The 21,334-nt window shown below is 46.4% G+C and overlaps 1 protein-coding gene across 5 annotated transcripts; it reads left to right on the forward strand.

Annotated features, from left to right (window-relative positions):
• Window positions 1–729: 729 nt before the first annotated feature.
• STAM2 (signal transducing adaptor molecule 2) lies at window positions 730–20,258 on the forward strand. 5 transcript variants are annotated; one of them, XM_050977070.1, is made up of 14 exons: window positions 730–895; window positions 5,732–5,816; window positions 7,969–8,044; window positions 8,806–8,919; window positions 11,137–11,283; window positions 12,225–12,294; window positions 12,644–12,830; window positions 13,511–13,605; window positions 14,000–14,082; window positions 14,246–14,333; window positions 14,728–14,782; window positions 15,614–15,767; window positions 16,727–16,884; window positions 17,597–20,258. In XM_050977070.1, the coding sequence occupies exons 1-14, from the start codon at window positions 856–858 to the stop codon at window positions 17,793–17,795; spliced, it is 1,551 nt and encodes a 516-aa protein (XP_050833027.1). In that variant the 5' UTR covers window positions 730–855; the 3' UTR covers window positions 17,796–20,258. The 5 variants fall into 5 exon arrangements, with proteins under 5 accessions (XP_050833027.1, XP_050833028.1, XP_030097631.2 ...); XM_050977071.1 differs by having other exon boundaries at window positions 14,003–14,082; XM_030241771.2 differs by having other exon boundaries at window positions 8,824–8,919.
• Window positions 20,259–21,334: the final 1,076 nt, after the last annotated feature.

Below are 21,334 nucleotides of genomic sequence, written 5' to 3' on the forward strand. Positions count from 1 at the left end.
TTAACAGGGCACTTCCACCCAGGAGGGATTTGTTTTCCCGGCACCTGCACATCCCCGGGAGCTCGCTGCTGCTCTGCCTCACGCTTCCATCGCCCTCCTTGTTGATTCTAATTGGAACCTACAAAGAACATCAAATAACATCCTGCATGAAGAAAAACTTTACGTATTCCACGCTTGACAACAATCAGGCAGGACCCCGCCTCATGACCCCCTTCTCCCTGCAGTCCTCTGGGAAAACAGTTCAGCATTTCCGACGGTGAACTGTTTTTATTTGGTTTTTTTAACTCTGGCTCTTGAGACGTCAGGACGAATCGCCCGCCCACCATCCCCTCAGCCACAGCTGCCCCTCAGCCACAGTCCCCGGCACAATTGGTGCCCTCAGACAGCTTTAATTCCGGTTAATTAAAATTTAATTCCGCTTAATTAAAAGGACAACCGGGGACAGCCCGAGGCGCTACCCCGACCCCTCAGCCACCGCCGCGACATGGCGGCGCATGACGTCACGGAGCCGTCGTGACGTCACGGGCGCACGCAGCGTCCCGTCATTCCGCCCTCCTCGAGGCCCCCGCGCCGCGGGGCTGTCCCGAGCAGCGCCTGCCGCCGCCGCCGCGCTCCCGGGGCCGCCGCCCGCCCCGTTCCCCCCCGGCCCGCGGGGCAGCTCCGCTGTAACCCCACCCGGCCGCTTGTCCCGGCGGTTCGCGGCGCTGCGGGCGCGGCGCTGGCCGCGCGGGGCGGTCGGGCGCGGCGGGGCAGCCCGGCGCGCGGGGCGGCCGAGGCGGGGCGGGCGCGGCGGCGGCGGCGGCTCCGGCCGGGTCAGTCGGTGCGGAGCGAGCGGCGGCGGCACGGCGGGCCGAGATGCCGCTCTTCGCCGCCAACCCCTTCGAGCAGGACGTGGGTGAGCGGCGGGGCGGCGGCGGGGCGGCCTCCCGTCCCCTACCTTCTCCTCTTCCTCCTGTTTTTCACCGCTTCCTTTTTCTCCTCGTCTTTTTCCTCCTCTTTTCCTCTCCCTGTTCCCCTCCCCTCTGTCTCGCTCCCCATCGGTGTCGGGCCCGGTCCCGTTGGCTGTCCGGTGGATGATCCGGAGGAGGACCGAGTGCTGCCTTGGCAGGGTCAGATCAGCCCGGGCCGGGTGCTGAGGGCGGAGGGCTCGCCTGAGGCACCGGCAGCGAGGCCGAGTGCTGCTCCTGGGTCACAGCGAGCCCTGGGAACGCTCCGGGCTGCGAAATGTCTGGAAAGCTGGAAAAGGCTATGGGAGATGCTGGTGCCAGCGGCTGAACAGGAGCCAGGGGTGCCCAGGTGGGCAGGAGGCCGGTGGTCCCTGGTGTGACACAGCCCCAGGGCAGTGCCCGTCCCTGTGCTGGCACTGCTGGGGCACCTCCAGGGCTGGGGACAGCTCTGGGACAAGAGGGACCCTGAGGGGCTGGAGCGGGGCTAGGGAAGGGAACGGAGCTGGGAAGGGGCTGGAGAATCCCTGAGGCAGCTGGGAAGGGACTGGAGAATCCCTGAGGGAGCTGGGAAGGGGCTGGAGAATCCCTGAGGGAGCTGGGATGGGCTCAGCCTGGAGCAAAGGAGGATCCCCAGGGATCTTTTCCCTCTCTGGAATTCCCTGCCAGGAGGGCACAGCCAGGGGGGGTCGGGCTCTGCTCCAGGGACAGGGACAGGAGCAGAGGGAACGGCCTCAGGCTGGGCCAGGGCAGCTCAGGGTGGGCACAGCAGGAATTTCCCCATGGAAAGGGGGTTCAGGGATTGGAACTGCCCAGGGAGGTTTGCAGTGCCCATCCCTGGAGGTGTGCCAGGAATTCTGGAGGTGGCACTCAGGGCTCTGGGCTGGGGACAAGGTGGGCATGGGCACAGCTGGGCATCCATGGGCTGTGGGAGGCTTTTCCACCCAAAATAATCCTGGGATTGCTCTTGTGGCTGTGCTGGGCCCAGGGCACTGCAGCTCCAGGGATCCCTGGCTGCTCCTGAGCCATCCTGCCCAGGCTGGGGGCTCAGGCAGGGAAGGATCCCTGGGTCCCTCCCTCCCTTTCCCCTCAGCAACATCAGGGAATGGTTTGTGTCTGTTTTGCTCTGACTCCTGAAGTTTCCCAGCGTGGCTGAGGTGTCTCTGTGCCTCCTGGCCTTGCTGGGTTTGCAGAGATCCAGGGAATTGTGGCTGCTGGAAGATCTGCTGCTTTTCCTCCTTTTATTGAGGATTCCTTCCCAGCAGCTTCCCCGGGGCACACGGTGGGAGTGCTGGGCTGGCTGTGCAGGGCCAGGAGCTGGCCTGGATGATCCTCATGGATCTTCTCCAGCTCAGGATACTCTGTGATTCAGTGATTACAAAACCTGCCTGGAGTTGGGCTGAAGACAGTGACTCAGTTGTTTTGTTTTGTGTCCTGCCCTGACTTGTGCTTTCTTAAACTCGTGCTCAGTGTCACTTCTTTGTTACACAACGTCTGTTTTGAATGGCAGCACTGAAAAAAGCAGTGAAGTAAACGAGACACCGGGCTCAGCTTTCTGGTTGGGATCCTAGGAAAGAGAAGAATTCAACATTCCTGGGATTTTTGTCCCAGCCAAAATGGAAGAGATTGAGTGCTCTTGTTGCCACACAATCTCTGGTTTGTTTGTAGTATAAGTTGAGCTGGTTTCTTGTTTTATTTGTTATTTTACTTCTGATTTCAGTTCCCTGGTGCAGTTTGCTGTTTGACCACACTCACATTTCACGTGGCTCGAACGGATGTATTTGTTCAAGTGGATTTTTTTTTGAGCTCTGCAGGATTCTTTAACAAACTTAAATGCTTCAAGGACTCCCAGGCTGCAGAACTTCAAAACTGGGACTCTGTTTGCTTCCAGTTTCTTAAACTTTACTCAGTGTACTTTTTCTTTAATATTTTAATATTAATAGTTATAATTTGTTATTATCACTTATTAAAATTTATCATTCTCAGCACAATAGGAACTTGAATTATTTGGGCTAAATCTTAGAGTCCCTTGCCAGGAAAACTTTGTCGTTAGAAGCTTTTAAAAAAGATTAGTATTCTGTTGTAAATTAGACCATGGAAGAGATCAGATTATCACATGTGGATGCTCTGGGGAGGTGCTGAGTTTGGAATTTTGGTGCCTTTTGCTGGCTGCAGCAGTGGGGCAGATCCAGCTGCCTCTTCATGCAGAGCTGCTCTTTTTTGAGGGGGGAGAAGGAATTTCCTTTTCCTACCCAACCCAGCCCTCAAGGGCTTCCATTTCCCTTAGGTTTTATTTCCTTTTTTCTTTTTCTAGTATTTATCTTTATTATTATTTTTTGTTTTTCCCAATGTTATTATTTTTTCCCAATGTTATTATTTTTTTCCCAGTGTTATTATTTTTTGCCACAGCTGGGTTTGCTCCCGTGGTTCCAAGCCCTCAGAGCTGAGCAGAGCCTTGGAATGTGCCTGGACACAGCTGCACATCCCAGGATAACCCTCTGGAGCTCTGGGGGAGTGTGGCTGCTTTGGTTGGACAGGAACCCTCAAAACTTCTGGAACCTTCACGTTTCCTGTCTGGATCCGTTCAGACTCCACGTGCACTCGCTGTTTTCCCAGCTCTGTCCTTGCTCTTCCATTCCCTTCGTCCCTGGAGCAGCCTCCTTCCCTTTGGTGTTTGTTTTCCTGCCCTTCTCTCCGGGCTGGGGAGGGCTCCAGGAGCAGGAGGTGTTTGCTGGTGCTTGGAGTGGCTCCAGGGCTTGGTGACAGGGGGGGAGGACATCCCCTGGTCCCTGGCTGGTGTGGGAATGATCAGGGATGATCCTGACGATTTTCCCTCAGTGCAGAGCTCCTTTCCTGCTTCCCCTCAGCTCCTTTTCCATTCCCTCAGTTTCCAGCTCCTTTCCTGGAAGAGCTGTGGCAGTGCTTTGGGGCTGGAGCTCTCCAAGCATTTCTCCTTTTGGCAGTGGGAGCAGCAAACAATCCCCAGCCCCTTCCCAGCTGCTCCTGTGAGTGCTCTCCCCTCTCCTGGGCTGGCAGCATTCCCTGGAGCCACACAGCAGCTCAGGGAGCCCACCCAGGGAAAAGCCATTCCTTGCCCTTGGAATTCTTTATCAAAGCACCCCAAGCAGCACATTTTGCTTTTATCATTATTTCCATAAAAGCCAGCTCAGGTCTAATGTTCCTTCATTAACTGGGGGGCTGCAGAGGACAAGTCATTCCGTGTTTTTAAAGGTTATGTTCCCTCTGTGCTGAAAAACTCCTGGAAACTGCATCCTCCCACATCTGTTTCTGCTCTGTCTCAGCATCTGTGAGGGAGTTATCCTTCAGAATTGTTCCTGAATTTAGGGAAGGAGAACAGCAGCTGCTGCTCAGTTTGTCATGCTGGCAGGGAGGGAAAGTTCCAGATCGCTGAGAGTTGGGGAAGGACAGAGCTGGGATCCCACGGCTGCTCCCAGCACAGGGTGGGTGCAGGGGAGGGATGTGGCTCCTGTGGGAATGTCCTGGGAGCTGGGAGGGAGCAGCACTGAGCGTGGTGTGCTGGGGGCTGAGCTTGTTTTGGGATGGGGACGGGGTGGGCAGAGGGATCACTGTGAAAAAGGGAGCTCAGGGGAACCTTGTGGCTCTGCACAGCTCAGGGGACAGCCAGGGGGATTTGGGATCATCCCAGGGAACAGGGACAGGAGCAGAGGGAATGGCCTCAGGGTGGGCACAGCAGGAATTCCCCCATGGAAAGGGGGCTCAGGGATTGGCACTGCCCAGGGAGGTTTGCAGTGCCCATCCCTGGAGGTGTGCCAGGAATTCTGGAGGTGGCACTCAGGGCTCTGGGCTGGGGACAAGGTGGGCATGGGCACAGCTGGGACTCGAGGACCTTGGAGCTCTCTTCCAACTGAAATAATTCCATAATTCTGAGGTGGAATCTTCCTGCTGAAGTCTGTGATCATCAAACCTTCCCATTGCCAGTGGGAGAGTTGGGATTATTTCTGCCCTGGCAGGGAAAGCTGGTGTCATTTCCACCAGGGCACACACAGGGGGAAATTTCAGTGGATCCTCAGGAAGTACTTCAGGATATCCTTGGGAATCTTTTCACTCCTTAGGGATTGCATATCCAGGCAATCTACAGCTTCCTGAGGCTGATTTCACTTGATTTTCCTTTTTTGTTTTATTTTTGAGTATTTAAATTTGCAGGCACTCATTTGTTTTCCACACCATCCACAAATTTGTTGTTCATGCCCTAAAATGTTGATGCTCTTAAAAGAAAATTTAGCAATTCTATCATTTTTGGGGTAGGTTTTGAAGAAGGTTTGTGGTTTCAAAATATTATTAACTTCCTCAAAGTAAATATTCCAGTTTGTGAGGATTAATTATGGCCAAAATTCAAAATTTCCATTTTTTACATCCGTAGCAAAAGGGATTTGGGACATTGGTGGGTGCTGTGTTTGTGGAAATTTTTCTGCTGAGCAGCCAAAATAAAATTGAGTTTAGTTGGTTAAAACTGAATCTTGAAGCAGCAAATGCAATAAAATATTTCATTTGCTGTTTATTAACTTGAACTTCAGTTATTAAATGGGATTTAAATAACCTGGCTAATAAAAATTTAAAAGCACAAATGAACACCATTAAGCCCTTATTAATTAATCTATAGAATGAGTTGGACTAGATGAGCTTTAAGGTCCCTTCCAACCCAAATCATTCCTCAAATCCATGAAATATTAATTAGGGATGCATTCTATTGATAGAATCTGAACTGAAGAAATAAATCACTCAATAAATCTTCTTTTTCTTTCCAGAAAAAGCCACAAATGAATACAACACCAGCGAGGACTGGGGGCTTATCATGGATATTTGTGACAAGGTTGGGAGCACTCCCAATGGGTAAGCTGGGCCTCAGCATTCCTGGGAATTCTGTGCTGCTGGCAGGAGGAAAATGGCACAGAGAGCACAGCTCCAAACGCCCAAGCTCCCAAAGAGATGGAGCTGGCTGGAAATCCTTGGGAAGAAACGTTCCAGGAGGGTTTTGGGCAGAGCAGTTTGTGTGTGCTGAGCACATCCCAGCTTTCTCCTGGAGCTCTGCACAGCCCGCCCGAGTTATCCATATCCAGTGGTCTGGCATAAATGTGGGGAAGGGGCTGTGCCAGGAGGGGAAAGTGAGACCATTTCTGGGCAGGAAAACACCTGGCCAGGACCAGGGGCTTCTTTTGATATTTGTCTGTGTTTGGGTGTCCCTTAGAGAGAAGGGAAAAACCAGGGATCAAAGCACAAATCACTTGGAATCAGTTTAGCCTGAGTGGAACATAAATGGAATTTCAGTGATTCTGTAGTGGCCAAAAGTATTTGCTGAGTTTCTGAGTGATAACATCTTTTAAATTTGGAATTAATCCTCAATTAGTGCATAGGCAGAATTCTTAAGGAATCAGAATTTTTAGCAGTTCTGTTTAACGTTAAAATTGGGGTTTTTAAAAATTGTTTTGGTTTGGTTTTAATTGATTACGTGCCACAGGGAATAACAGCAAATCTGTTCAGTCTGGGAATCTCTAGTCCTGAAAGAAAAAAAATGTACTTTAGTTCCTTTATTAAAATCAAATTTTTTAGAGACTTTTGTAGAGGGAACTGTTTAAAATCTGGGTTTGGAGGAATGGATGTTGTAAAAAATTATGTGATTTTAAAAATATATGTCTGCAGAAATAGAAATATATAAAAAGCAATAATTAAATCTAAATATATATATTTGTATAGAAAATAAAATCCCAAATTCTGAATTTTAAATGCCACTGCTGCTGGCATATCTTTAATTCAATTTTATGTCATTTTCTTCCTTTCTCCCCTTGAAAATAATGCAGATTGTTGCCTACCCTAAATAAAAACACAACTTACAGTAACTGGGTTGAGTTTGTTGGATGGTTTGTACATGAAATAAGATGAAAATATTCAAACTAAAAGTGTATTTTCCTGGCACAGAGGCTTTTCTGTGCTTTGCTAATCCAGCAGCTCAAGTATCTGGCACTGATACTATTTTTTAAAAAGCTGCATCAGCTTTTTTTTTTTTAGGATTTCATGTTTTTAAATGTTCCAAATATCAGTGTTAATGAAGCCTTTGATGTGCCTGAGCTCCTGCCAGCCATTAATGCTCATTTAAAGTGTGGAAACCCCTCAGCAGCAGCATTTCAAATGCTCTTTATTATCCTCCACTCACCTCAGATTGTGCTGAAACAAATTATGAAAACCTTTGTGTCCTCAGGCTGTGGGAAAGAGGATCCAAGAGCTGGGAGTGAATTCCACTAAAATCCCCATTTATTGGATCCTCTCTTTTTCTGGGGACATTTCCTTCACTGTCTGCCCCAAACCTTGCCACTGCTTCCCTTCCTGCCTGGCAGCTCTTTGGGAATGGATGTGGAATGCCAGGGAAAGAGGGAATTTCTGCCAATCCAACCCCCAGCCGAGGACAGACAGACTGGTCAGGGGGTGAATCTCTGCCCAGCCCTGAGAGGCTCAGCTTTGGTGACATTTTCATTCATCAGGCTCAGCTTTGGTGACATTTTCATTCAATCAGGCTCAGCTTTGGTGACATTTTCATTCATCAGGCTCAGCTTTGGTGACATTTTCATTCATCAGGCTCAGCTTTGGTGACATTTTTGCTCAGTAGGCTCAGCTTTGGTGACATTTTGGTTCAGTAGGCTCAGCTTTGGTGACATTTTTGCTCAATAAGCTCAGCTTTGGTGACATTTTTGCTCAGTAAGCTCAGGTTTGGTGACATTTTTCTCAGCAGGCTCAGCTTTGGTGACATTTTTGTTCAATAAGCTCAGTTTTGGTGACATTTTCATTCATTAATCTCAGTTTTGGTGCCATTTTAATTCAGTAGGCTCAGGTTTGGTGCCATTTTGGTTCAGTAGGCTCAGGTTTGGTGCCATTTTAATTCAGTAGGCTCAGTTTTGGTGCCATTTTTGCTCAGTTCTGGTGGAGGTTTGGGCCCATTCCTTGCACAGCTCCTGTCACCCCCATGTATCCTGAATTTCTTGCTCCTTTGCAGAGCCAAGGATTGCCTTAAAGCCATCATGAAGAGAATGAATCACAAAGTTCCCCACGTGGCTTTGCAAGCTCTCACAGTGAGTAAATCCCCAAATTCCCCCCAAAAACCTCATGGAGTGCAGCAATTAAATATTTACTGAGCAATTCATTAATGCCTTGATTAACCTCAGTAAATCAGTGTCTGTGCTGCATTTACCTTTTATTTTGGGTTATTTGCACTCTTATTTCATTTGCGTTTTTCTTTCTTATTTTGGATTATTTGCACTCTTATTTTTTATTTGCACTTTTTTCTTTTCTTTGGATTATTTGCACTCTTTTTAATTTGTATTTTTTTCTTTTTGGATTATTTGCACTCTTTTTTAAATTGCACTTTTCTTATGTGGATTATTTGCACTCTTTTTAATTTGTATTTTTTTCTTATTTTGGATTATTTGTAGTCATTTTTTTAATTTGCACTTTTTTCCTTATTTTGGATCTTTTTACAGACTTTTTTATTATCACTTTTAAAAATTTTGTATTATTTGCACTCTTTTGCATTTTTCCCCCTTATTTTGGATTATTTACACTCTTTTTATTTTCACTTTTAAAAAGTTTGGGTTATTTGCACTTTTTTTTAATTTGCACTTTTTTTTTCTTTATTTTGGATTATTTGCACTCTTTTTTCATTTGCATTTTTTTCCCATTTTAGATTATTTTATTATTTTTTTCCCTTTATTTTAGGTTATTTGCACTTTTTAATTTGCAATTTTTCTTATTTTGGATCATTTGCACTTTTTCTTATTTTGAATTATTTGCACTCTTTTTTTATTTGCACTTTTTTGCCCCTGCATTTTCCCAGTTGTGTTTCTGCTGTCAGCTTTTAGGAGCCTGTGTGTCAAACTGTGGGAAGATATTCCACTTGGAGGTGTGTTCCCGGGATTTTGCCACTGAAGCTCGAGCCATAATAAACAAGGTAATTGTTTCAGAACCTGCAGTCCTGGGGGAAGATTATTTGGTAACTTCTCCAAATTAATGTTGTAGTTAATGCACATTTTTATGTTTTCACTGAAATCTGTGTAATTTTAACTCTGAAAAAAATCATCTGTTAAAGAGCTGACAGCTGATAATCCTTCACACTTTTACAAAATTACATGAGCCATTTTAATTAAAATCTGTGTTCCTAAGCTCCATTAATTTGATCATGATAAGTGCAGCTTTTCTTGAGGGGAGCTTTTATTAGGCTTGAAGGAAATTCCTGGGCTGAAGTGAAAGGGAAACTGATGAGGAAGTGAAATGACATTTGTGCAAGGAAAAGGATGAAGTTACAGACAATCCTTTTTAGTTTTTAGAGATTCTGGGAATGTTGAATGAGAAAGTAACCAAGAAAAGGAGATTGAAATGGTTGTGGTCAAGCAGCTGCTGGGATCTAAATCTGGCTGTGAGGAATTGAGTAAGCAGGAGCAGCTCTTCCCTAATTACTGCTCCAGTTGGAGACAGAACTGGTTAATGGGTTAAAAAGGAGTTTCAGATCCCTGCAATCATCAGAGGCTGAGCAAAGCAATTAAGGAAAGTAATAAAATTGCTGGGAAGCAAAATGAGTTCACAGCTCTTGTTTTTTCTGGCTTTTGTGGAAAAATAGGTCTGCAAGTGTTGCCTGTGTTCCCATTAGCCAGGGTCCATCCTGGGGCTCACACTGACCTTCAGCAACCAGGGACGGGCAGGAGCTCTGGGATCCCACCCAGGGATGGGCAGGGATCCTGGAAAATTGGGATCCCACCCAGGGACGGGCAGGGATCCCGGGATCCCACCCAGGGACGGGCAGAGATCCTGGGATCCCACCCAGGGACGAGCAGGGATCCTGGAAACCCACTCAGAGATGGGCAGGGATCCTGGGATCCCACCCAGGGATGGGCAGGGATCCCGGGATCCCACCCAGGGACGGGCAGGGATCCTGGGATCCCACCCAGGGACGGGCAGAGATCCCGGGATCCCACCCAGGGACGGGCAGGGATCCCGGGATCCCACCCAGGGACGGGCAGGGATCCTGGAAACCCACTCAGAGATGGGCAGGGATCCTGGGATCCCACCCAGGGATGGGCAGGGATCCTGGAAAATTGGGATCCCACCCAGGGACGGGCAGGGATCCCGGGATCCCACCCAGGGACGGGCAGGGATCCCGGGATCCCACCCAGGGACGGGCAGGGATCCCGGGATCCCACCCAGGGATGGGTTCTGCAGCACAATTTCTGTGGTTTTGGGAAATACTGACCCTTTACCCTCAGCTCTGCCCCCTTGGAGGAATAATGAATAAAATTGGGCTTTTTCCCTCTTCTCCATGAGGAAATGAGTTCAGCCCAGTGTGACAAATGTCTTTGTGCTGCTCCTGAGCCCAGCAAATTTCCTGGTTAAGAAATGCAAAAACCTGGCAGTGCCCTCCCTGCTCAGCCCATGCTGAGTGGGCTCTGATTCCTTGGGCTGGGAATCTTGTCCCAGTGCCAGGATCTGGGGGAGCCACAGGAATTCAGGCAGAGCATGAATTGATCTTGGTTTGCCCCCACTCCAAACAAATCATCATCTTTTACCAGGCTGTCCCTGATAAAAGAAGCTGTCCCCATGGATTGTCCCTATGGATAATTCCTTTTTGTGGGAGAAGCTGGTTCAAGGAGACACAGATCAGGGTTTTGTGATGTTCTCTCAGCTGGGACAAAGCTGTCCTGGCATCTGAGGAGAAACTGCAGAGGCCAGAAAAGGTGGATTGGAGGGAAAGATTGCTTGGAGGAGTTTTTGTAGGGAAAGACTTCTTGGAGGATTTCTTGGAGGGAAAGGCAGTGGCTTCTATCAGACCAGTTGATGTGGTTGGGAAGTGGAAAACAGCAGACTTGAGAAGGAATGAAGAGAAAATTGAGGTTAAATGGAGGGTGAGTAACACAGAGAGGCAGAAATTTGGGATAAGTGTGGTAGGCAGCCTGAATTTCTCCACAATTAGTGCTCCAGGAGCTCAGCATGTTCTCTGGAATATCAGATCAGGGTATAAAAGGTCAGATTTTCTACACTCTGCTCCCCAAATCTTCTCAATCTATACAATTATTAATAATTAAGTGTAAGATGGGTTTGGTAACAATTTTGGTAACAGCTCCTTCTGTTCATTTTGAGGCTCAGCCATCCCTTTTTATCCAATTTTGTCTTCCAGGCTCACCCAAAAGTGAGTGAAAAGCTAAAAACCCTCATGGTGGAGTGGTCAGAAGAATTCCAGAAGGACCCACAGTGTAGTTTGATATCTGCAACCATCAAATCCCTGAAGGAAGAAGGGGTCACTTTTCCTGCAGCAGGATCCCAGGTGAGAGCTGCTGTGGGACAGTGGTGGGTCCCAGGCTCTGGTGTCCTTTCCCAAATCCCTTTTTCCTGTTTGTCCCGTTTCCTCTTTGTCCCAGGAGTTGTCCTGGGTTTGGAGTGCTTTATTTTTCTCTTCTGGTGGTGTGTTGTGCCCAATCTAACCGCAGATATGATGCCAGGTGGTTTTCTCCTGACTTCTATTACTGATACTTCTAAATATTTCCACATTATTCAGTCCTGAAAATTAAAATTACAGTTTCTATTACAATTTCCTCACACAAAGTTTACTTCCCTCTATATGAAACACAGAGAGTTTTTTTAACTTTTACAAACACTGTGAGTTTTTTAACTTTTACAATCCTTCCTCCCTCCACAAAGATGTTTTCACTTCTAAATCTGAGCTATGTGTAAAACATATGGTAGGAACATGGAAGAGTTGAGCACTGGCACCCAATTCCAGTTCCTGGTGGGAATGAAAACTCCAGGAATGATTTCACTGTGCTGCTGGGGAGAATTGTAGGATGTAAGTCAGCAGCTCCCAACTGGAGCATCTTCTCTCTTGAAGGGAGGATAAAAGTGGAAAGAGTCATTTCAATGAGTAGTCTCACTGTAATAAATATAAAAATAAAAATTATTGAAATAATTATTGAAATAATTATTATTTTATTGACATAATTATTGAAATAATTATTATTTTATTGACATAATTATTGAAATAATTATGTCAATAAAATCACTTATTTCAATTAAATCTCAGTATTTATTTTGCTTTTTTTCCCCTGCTGAAATCAGAAACAAGCCTGAAGGGTGGTGTTTTTTATTTCTAGGAGATCACCTGGATTCCATAATCCACCTGATCAGGAACAACTCGGTGCTAATTTTTGAAAATACCAAATTATGGAGATGTCATTGTCATTTGTCCCTCTGTTGTTCCCTCCTTTGCAGGCTTCCACCAGTGCTGCTAAGAATGGCTCCTCATCCAGTAAATCCAAAGAAGATGAGGATATAGCTAAAGGTCAGTTGCTGTCTAAGCCTTGGGTTGGACCCCAGAAGTTTGGTTAAAAAGCAGGGAGATGGGAATTTGGGCTCTTCCCTGCTGCACAGAATTGAAGTCAGTGCCACATTGGGTTGGGAATTGTGGCATTCCAGGTGTTTCCCTCCTCCATGGGGGTTTGGGGTAAGACACATTCTTCCCATCACATTTTAACATTTTAAATGTTAGCTACCAATGCTACAGAAGCAGATACAGACCTTGTTTAAATAAAGCAATAAATCCTGCTTTTGTGAAATGAAGAAATCAAACTGCTTTGTCTCCAGGGATAAACCCCTCAAACCTGTTCTCTTCCTCTGTGCCCCACCTGCAGCTATTGAATTGTCTTTGCAAGAGCAGAAGCAGCAGCAGATGGAGACCAAATCCTTGTACCCACCTGCAGAAATGCCCCAAAACCCCCAGAGCCTGAGGAAGGTGCGAGCTCTCTATGACTTTGAAGCTGTCGAGGACAATGAGCTCACCTTTAAAAGTGGAGAAATTATTTTTGTTTTGGATGACAGGTACAATACACTCAGGTGGAGCTGACTTTGTTCCACCACTCTTGTTTCTCTCAGGGTAGCACATTTTTCCTCTGATGCTTCCCCCCCACCCCCCCCCCCCAGAAATGTCATTGTCACTCTGCCCTCCCTTACATCCCTTTCTCTTCCTTTTATCTTTCCAAATTCCTGGTTTCTGACCTCAAATCTTTTTTAGTGCAGGGAGAACCTTGAGTATTTCATCCAATTTGTAGTTTTGAAGATTAATCTTAGTTGGTTGTCTGACATAAGAAAATGCACTGGCATCACATTCCATCTGCTTCCAGCAGCTGTTAAACCTCTGGCTAGCGAGAATCAGATTTGCCAAGAATAAAACTGATTAAAAATAGCTGAAATACTGATTGTTGTTAACACCTCTAGGGACATAAATGGCTTTAAAGGGCTGGCAAGTAATCAATAGAAAGATTTGATGGATTGTGTTCAATTTTCAGTGATCCCCTGATTCCTCTTCCTCCCTTCCCTCCCCTGTGCCCGAGCTCCTGTTTGGCTTTGTGCTAATCCCTGCAAGTTCTCTTTTAGATATCACAGGGTTTTGGTAAAAAACCACCAAATATGTCTCTGAACCTCAGATTTTCAGTAAAAACCCTAAATTTTCCCTGGCTCTGTTCAGCCCTGAGTTCTGTAAGCCTTCTTTATTTCCCCAGTGATGCCAACTGGTGGAAGGGGGAGAACCACAGAGGAGTGGGGCTGTTCCCGTCCAATTTCGTCACCTCCGACTTGTCTGTGGAGCCCGAGGCAGGTGAGTTACCTGCTGAAAGGATGGATGGATCCCTGCACAAAGGCAGCTTTGTGCTGCAATCCTAATTAGCCCAGCAGCAAAATAATTTCCTCTATCAGCCCCAGGAAAGAATTGAGAGACATCCTGCCCTTGTTTCAAACAATCAAGCACAGATCGCTCCATAACTCCCCTTAATTTCTGTCTCTATTTCTCTTTTAAGTTATTACCATTTTCTGTGACAGAAATTTGGTTCGATTCACCATAATTCCTTGTCAGCAACATATTTACAAATCCAGCAAATTGCCATTTCAAATGTCACAGTGTCTTTTCACACAGAAAAAATAACAAGGAGCAAATGTTTGTTTGAAGTTATCACAGCAACAGAGAGAAAAGAAACTCATCTCTGTTCTTCCAGCAGCTGTGGATAAAATCTCTGTTCCTGAGGACACTGCAGAAGAAATTAAGAAAGCAGAACCTGAGCCAGTTTATATTGATGAGGTATGAAGCCACTTAAAAATAAAATATTGCTGGGCTTTTGCATTCTTTCGGTGTTGAATGCTGGCAGATGATTCTTTGTCCATAAAGAACTTTTATTTGAATATTAAACCAATCTTGGCATGGCTGGGAAATCAGAGTTCTTCATCTTGGCTTCCCCTTTCAGGATAAGATGGATAAAACTCTGCAGGTGCTTCAGAGCATAGATCCCACGGATTTAAAGCTTGATTCTCCAGATCTTCTCAACTCAGAAGGTACTTGCAGCACTAAATGAGCTCTTTTTTATGACTTCTTCTCACAATTACCTTTTGTGGATTGAGCTGGGAGTTCTTTGTGTTTATTTTGAGCTTAGGGGAGCTGTGCTCTGTACTAACAGTGCTGGAGAACACTTATTTCACCGTGGGAGTGTGGGGCTCTGGGGATAATTTGAATTTTTTTAATAGTTCCAAGCCAGCTCCACGTTTAGCAGAGTCATTTGCATAACTCCCAGCTCTGTGAAATGCCTGAGCTTTGCAAGATCCATCTACCAGTCCCAACCCTGAAATAAATAAGAAATTAATTTGTCTGTAGTTGGATAAAATATTTCTGGCTGCATTTAAACCTTTAATTGTGCAAGACATCAACTGCCTCAACACTTTGTCTTCACAGATATCTGCCAACAGATGGGTCCAATGATAGATGAAAAACTAGAAGAGATAGATAGGTGAGCACAATTTATCCACTCATTTCCTTCAAATTGGGCAGGTTTAATGATATTTCTTTGGTAGTTTCGTCTCCTAAGCTAGAAAACCTTGCAAGAAAAATGTAACAACTCTACCTTTATTTTTTCATGCTGAAATATCAAGTTCTGAGTGTCTGCACTGAGACTTGATTGCTGCTCTCCCAAAATTCCCTGGATGTTTTTTACTTTGGCATTTTGTGACCGTGGCCTTCTCCAGCCTGTCCAGAGGTTGGAATTTTCAGTCTGTTGGTGATTATTCCAGGTTTTCCTCACCTCTCCCTCCTCAGGTGTGGCTGCCCAGTACCTGAAGGAGCTGATCAGGAAAATGGAGAGGGACTGGAGGGACAGGAGCCAGGGAATGGCTCCCAGTGCCAGAGGGCAGGGATGGGTGGGAGATTGGGAATTCCTGGCTGGGCTGGAATTCCCAGAGCAGCTGTGGCTGCCCCTGGAAGTGCCCAAGGCCAGGCTGGAGCAGCCTGGGATAGCTGGAGGTGCCCATGGCAGAAGGTTGGAATGAAATCTTGTAAGGTCCCTTCCCAGCCAAACCATTCCATGGTTCTGTGACTCCTGGGGATATTTGAATGTGCAAAGAACAGGGAATTCCACCTGGGAATTGCTGCTTTGGTGCCTGAAATGGTCGTGCAGCTCTTGGATTTTCTTTCCAGTCACACAGCAGCAATTTTTCAATATTAATGGGTTAAAAAACGACCTTTTGCCTTTCAGAGGTTTCTTTTTCTTCCATATTTCCTGGTCTTTCCTCCCCATCTAAGATGTCCCAGCAGCTCAGTGCCCTCTCCATTTGTTTTGGAACAGGAAACATTCCGAGTTATCCGAGCTGAACGTGAAGGTTCTGGAAGCTCTGGAGCTCTACAACAAACTGATGAATGAGAGCCCCATGTACTCAGCCTACTCCAAGCTCCAGCACCCTGCACAATTCCCACCCACCTCCTCTGGAGTCTCTGTGCAGGTCAGTATCCCTGGGATCTGGAAATTCCCTGCTGCTTATCCCTGGTTTAAAAAAATCACAACAAAAACCAAAGGGAGCCCACGAGCAATCTGACATCGCCTTTGCAAGAAATTGGAATTTATGCACTAGAACAGAAGGTTTTGCTTGGCCACTGTTGAAAATTCCGAAAGATCCCTTCCATAATTCATTTCTTGCAGTTGGGATTGGGTGTTGCAGCAGCCTGGTGGATGTTCTGCTGTGAGTCATGTCAATCTCCAAGTAAAATGTTCCTTTCTTATCTAATAGTGGGGATGGGGAGGGAACTGGAATATCAGTGTATTAATCCCAAGTGTATTTTTTGCTAAATATAGAAACACTCTGCTTTTAGCTCCTTTTGCCCTTAGAAAAATGAACATTTTGTATCAGTTCTAAACGTGTGGTATTTGTGCTCCAAACTGTTTTACACTGTCCCTAATGATGGCTTAAGGAATAAACATGGAGGGGAAGGAGAGATTTTCAAAAAGCACAGAATGAGGCTTTTTACTTGAAATGAATTTTACTTTCATGTTAATTGTTCAGTGGGAAAAGAATAGTTGCCATGGCAACTGCTAGATCTGAAAATATGTCAGTTAAAAGTAATTCCATGTCCTTAACTCCAGTAACGATGGAAAATTCATTATATTTGGAGGTTACAAAGTAATTTAAGCCAAAAGGCAACTGGAGTTTGCTGTTTCCTCCCAAGACTGGTGCCTAGAAATGCAGGATAGTGCTGGGCTTTATTTGGGACAAGCCTGTTTATCCCAACTCCAGCCCCCACCAGCAGCTCCAGCCCGTGCCACCTGAATTTGGAGGGAATCTTGCATTATTTAAACCAGAATTGGCAGAAAGTGCAGGTTTTGCTTCCAGCTGTAGAATATTCTGGTGGGTTCACTCCAAAGTGTGCTGAGCACCAACTCTCCTGGCTTTGATTTGCTTTGCAGTCGTATCCTGTGCAGCCTCCCAGCGGGAATTACATGATCCAGGGGGTGTCCATGTCCCCAGGGTACAGCCTGGCCCCGGAGCAGGTGGGCCAGGTGAGGTCTCTGCCTCAGAGCATCAACTCTGCAGCCACTCAGCCACCTCCAGCTGCTTATTTAAGGTATGGATCCAGCAGATTCTTCTTCCTGGGGGGAATTTTGCCACTTTGCACGTTCTCGTGGCATTTACATTTAGTGACATGTCATTTTTGAGAGGAAAATACCAATTATACTAAACCAGGGAGCAATGAGAGCATTATTCTGGATCAAACTGATCCTGCACGAGATGATTTCCCAGGAAGGTTTTAAGAGAGGAAGGTTGAAAAGGAACCTCTGACCTTGGCTTTAAGCACCAAGCACCAAAGATTAAAAATTAAATAGTAGGAGTGAGTTAAAGAGTAAGTTAAAAAGCAAGAGTAAGTTAAAAAGTAAGAGTAAATTAAAGAGTAAAAGTTATGTAGTAGAATTATTGAGCTGCTGGAAGAATTTTGAGGGTGAAAGCGTTTTTCCTGCAAAAACCATAAAAAACTGCCACATTAGAGGCATGAAAAGTATGGAATTCCTAGGGAACTCATGTTTATTAACATGGAGGAGTGACAGGAGGGAAAGTGCAAGGCCAGAGCTGATTGAAGCTGAGAGTGTGCATGTACAAAACTGCATTTTTGCTGCCGGCAGAACATGAAATTCCTTCCAAAGTGACCATTTTGGTCAAATGTACATATTTTGGAGGCTCTCACTTGTTTTGGGAGTGGCCATGATGCTGTTGTGGATGTGCTGGCCCTGAGGTGTCCCTGGGCTGGCCCTGTGAGCGTGGTTGGTGTTGTGTCCCCGCAGCCCCGGCCCCGAGCCCGCGCTGCCGCAGCCCTTCCCGAGTGTCCCCAGCGTCACCGCCGCCTTCCCCCAGCACCAGATGGGCGTGGCCGTGGACGTGGCAGCGTTCCAGAGCAACCAAGCACCAGGTTATCCCGTGGCACTTCCTGCTCATTCCCTGCTCCAGCAGCAGCCAAATTTCCATCAGCAGCCTCTGCTGTGAACAGCCGGGACGGAGGAGTTCCAGGCCGGCGGTCTTTGGGAGTCCCTGCCGTGGATGTCAAAGTCCATCTTCCTCTCAACTAGCCCAGCTCGCTGCGTTAGGGTGGTGCAAAGTAAAAATAGGCACCAGCTCTGATGGTTATTTGCATTTTTGCATCCTGAACTAGATTAGGGGATGGTTTAAAATAATTCCCCATTCCTCCGAGTCCCTTTTTTTTTCCTCTTTCCCTGCGCTTTCAGGAAACGTCACTTGTGAATCTTTGAAAGATTGTCCCAAAATAATTCTCTTTGCAATGTGTTTCTGGAAGCTTGAGGATGCCGAGATGCTGTTGCTTTGCCTCCTCTGGTGTCTTCTGTAATCCTTCTGTCCCAGTGGCTTTAGGGAACCTCTGCACTTGGGAGTCCCCTTCCTGAAGGACGCGCCGCGCAATCCGAGGGGTCCCTGGCTCCAGCTGGAAGAGGAAACTCTGCCCCTCAGGACCACATCCCTGTGGAAATAGGAGAAAAAGAGGGGTTTCACAATGCTGCCTCTGTGTTTTGGAAAACACAGAGAATTGCAGTGTTTTTTCTTGAGGAAAACAAGTTTTCCTCCAATTCCCCAGTGGCACTGCCAGCACGAGGAAGAGCAGGCAGGGGATGCTCCAGGTGGATCCAAGGTGCTGAGCCAGGAACTCACAGGATCTCTCTTCAGTTCCCCTTTCTGGATGGATGTAGAAGTGAAGGAGCATTGGAATTCCTGTGGGAAAGGAGGGGCTGGAGAACGTTTGAAGCTGCTGAAGCCTCTGAGGATCTGTTCCCTTTGCAAGGGGAGCTGAGTGGAACAGGAACTGTCCTGATGGGACCAGGGGGTTCTGCCTCTCTTGGATTTCCTTTCTCTGCCACTGTGTCCATGTCTAAACTGCCCTGAGCCCAGAGGAGCTCCTGCACCACTGGGAAAGGGGGGTTTGAGGCCATCCCATGTGCTGGAAGGTGGGATTGGGCTCCTGTGCACAGGAAATCCAGAGCCTTTCCCTGGGGGAGGGATTGCCTCAGAGCTGGCCATGAGTGGCAGCTGGGGAGAAAAGGAATCCAAGAATTTCTTCCCTGATGCACTTTTTGTAGGGTGGGGTTTGTCCAAGGGAGCACATGAGCTGGATTATCCTTTCGGAATGTGGGATTTCTTTCTTTTTCTTCTTTCAGCTGCTGAACAAAAAAATCACTTCATCCTCCTCCTGCTCACTGGAGCATGGTCACATTTATCCTGCTTTTAACCACCTCTGCTGAGTGATAATCCTTGGTTTGGGGAAATAATGGAAGCAAATTAGTGATAAAAACATTTCCATTAAATGCAGGAAGCTCCCAGATGTCTAAATAAGCATTTTTAATGTACAAACTTCATCCCAGATTGGAACTCCCAGGCTGCTGAGGGACAAAACCCACCCTTTGCTCAGCACCTCCTTTTATTTAATTATTTGCTATCTTGACCTTATATTTGCAGCCTCATGCTCATGCAAAAAGTGCTCTTTAAATCACTTTTTATTTAAATGTGTGCAATTGGAAGGAGGATTTTATCTTTCCTTTGGACATGACTTTAATTTGTCTTGATCCTTTCCCTGGAAGTGGCTCAGTACAAATAACACACGTGGCAATACTGAAGTGTTTTGATAACTTGTTCCTTGTGTCTCTTGAGGAAATGAATTTATTTCAATGCTGCTGTTCCAAATCCTTATTGTTTGGAGCTTTTATTTGTCAGAGTTTACTTTGTTCCAAGTTGGTTTGGGGTAGAACTGAACCTTGCTCTTGTTGCTATGAATTCTCCATGTTTGTTAGAAAATTTAAATTGGTGTTTTTTTGGGATTCTGAGCTTTGGGCCAAGAGAGATCTTCAATTGAGCCAGCCAGATGTGATTTGATGATGTTAATTGTTAAGTATAAATAATGTATATACTCATTTGTCTGAGATTTTCTACACAGCTCCACACATGCCTGAACTTTTATAAAAGCAGGATTTGTCCTTCTGTCACCTCTTCTACTCCTAACTCTGTGATATGCAACTTGTAGATAGTGTAAAATAATTTAATTATTATTAAAGCAGTGTATTTAGAGGGGGTTGGTGTTTCTCTTCATACTTCTAGACATGATCATATTTATTTTTAAGGCCTGATTGTAACTGAACATGCTGCCAAAGGATTTCTCTAACTCCAGATTTCTACCTTAGGTTTCTACCTGCTGTTTTCTATCAGGAATTCAGGGTGGAGAACTCCTGCTTTTTCATATAAACCCTTAACATAGGAACCTTTCTAATGAGACTTTCCATGTGGTATGTTTGTTTCATGGGTGTTCAGTGTCACTATCAGATCCATTTCCTTTGGTGTGAGCTGGGGACCTGTTGTGTCTGTTCAGTTTGTCACCCCAGAGTGCTCTGAGGGTTTGTCTCTCCAATTGGCTCCAGAAATAATGTTAAAAATCAGATTATTGAAACCTTCCACGTGCTGTTGTGTGTTCTTTGTGCTGCAGGGTTTGGTGGGGATGGCTCTGGGCTTGTGGGACTCTGTCCCTCCATGCTGTGGCCTCTCTCAGGGATCATTTCCTGAGATGAAGATGATTTTCTTCCCTTATTTTATCTGTGCATCTTCTCTAAGAGCTCCCAGGCACTGCCCCTGCTTGCAGTGAGAGCTGTCTGTGGGATGAGCAGCGTTTGTTCACAAACACACCCTGGAGAATTCCCTGCTCGGAGAGGCAAGAGCTGAGTCCTGTGATCGTGCCTGAGACTTGTGGCTCATCCCAAACAATCCAACCAGGGCTGAAGCTGTGCATGGACACCAAAAACACCTGAGAATTCTGGCTCATCCCAGACAGTCAGGGTGAATCCCTAGGCTTTAACCCTGCTGCTGAAGCTGTGCATGGACACCAAAAACGCCTGCAAGGAGCCCCAAAAATTGTCATTTACACATCACTCACTGGTTTCCATCATTTTTTTACAGCCCTTTGGAGCTTCTGACCCCAGTGGGTCGATTTGGGGTCACTTCAGGCTGGAAGTCAGCCTTTAAAAACCAGATAATATCCTGAATTATTGGGAAATGCTGGCTTGCTTTCCTTCTGAATCCCAGCCTGATCCATGGGGTCTCTGGAGAGAATCTTTCCCTGGGAAATCAGTCACCTCACGGTTAATGTTTCAACAGCAGTGCCTTCCTAGGACCAATTCAGTGATGAAACTGAATGTAAAAATAATCTCATTTAGACTCCAGCCTCGGTGACCCACATTCACCTCGGACAGAGAAACCAGGCTGCTCCTTTCAGCCAAGGAAGGGCAGGATTTGGTGTTTGGAGCGAGGCAGGAGGGCTGGCTGTGCTCAGAGCGTGCAGGTGTGAGTGAGGATGTGCACGCTGCTCCTCCTGCTCATCCCGGTGGGAGGTGTGATGTGCCTGTAGGTGAAGCGAGGCAGTGGGAAGCAGGAAATCCAGGTCCCGCTTCCAAATCTTCCTCGGATTTTATTCCGACTCATCATCTCCTGATTTAGCTTGTTTTCCTCCGTGCCCTGGGCATGGAGCTCTCTCCCGG

Source organism: Serinus canaria, chromosome 7 (genome assembly GCF_022539315.1).
Source record: "Serinus canaria isolate serCan28SL12 chromosome 7, serCan2020, whole genome shotgun sequence".
NCBI lineage: Eukaryota > Metazoa > Chordata > Aves > Passeriformes > Fringillidae > Serinus > Serinus canaria.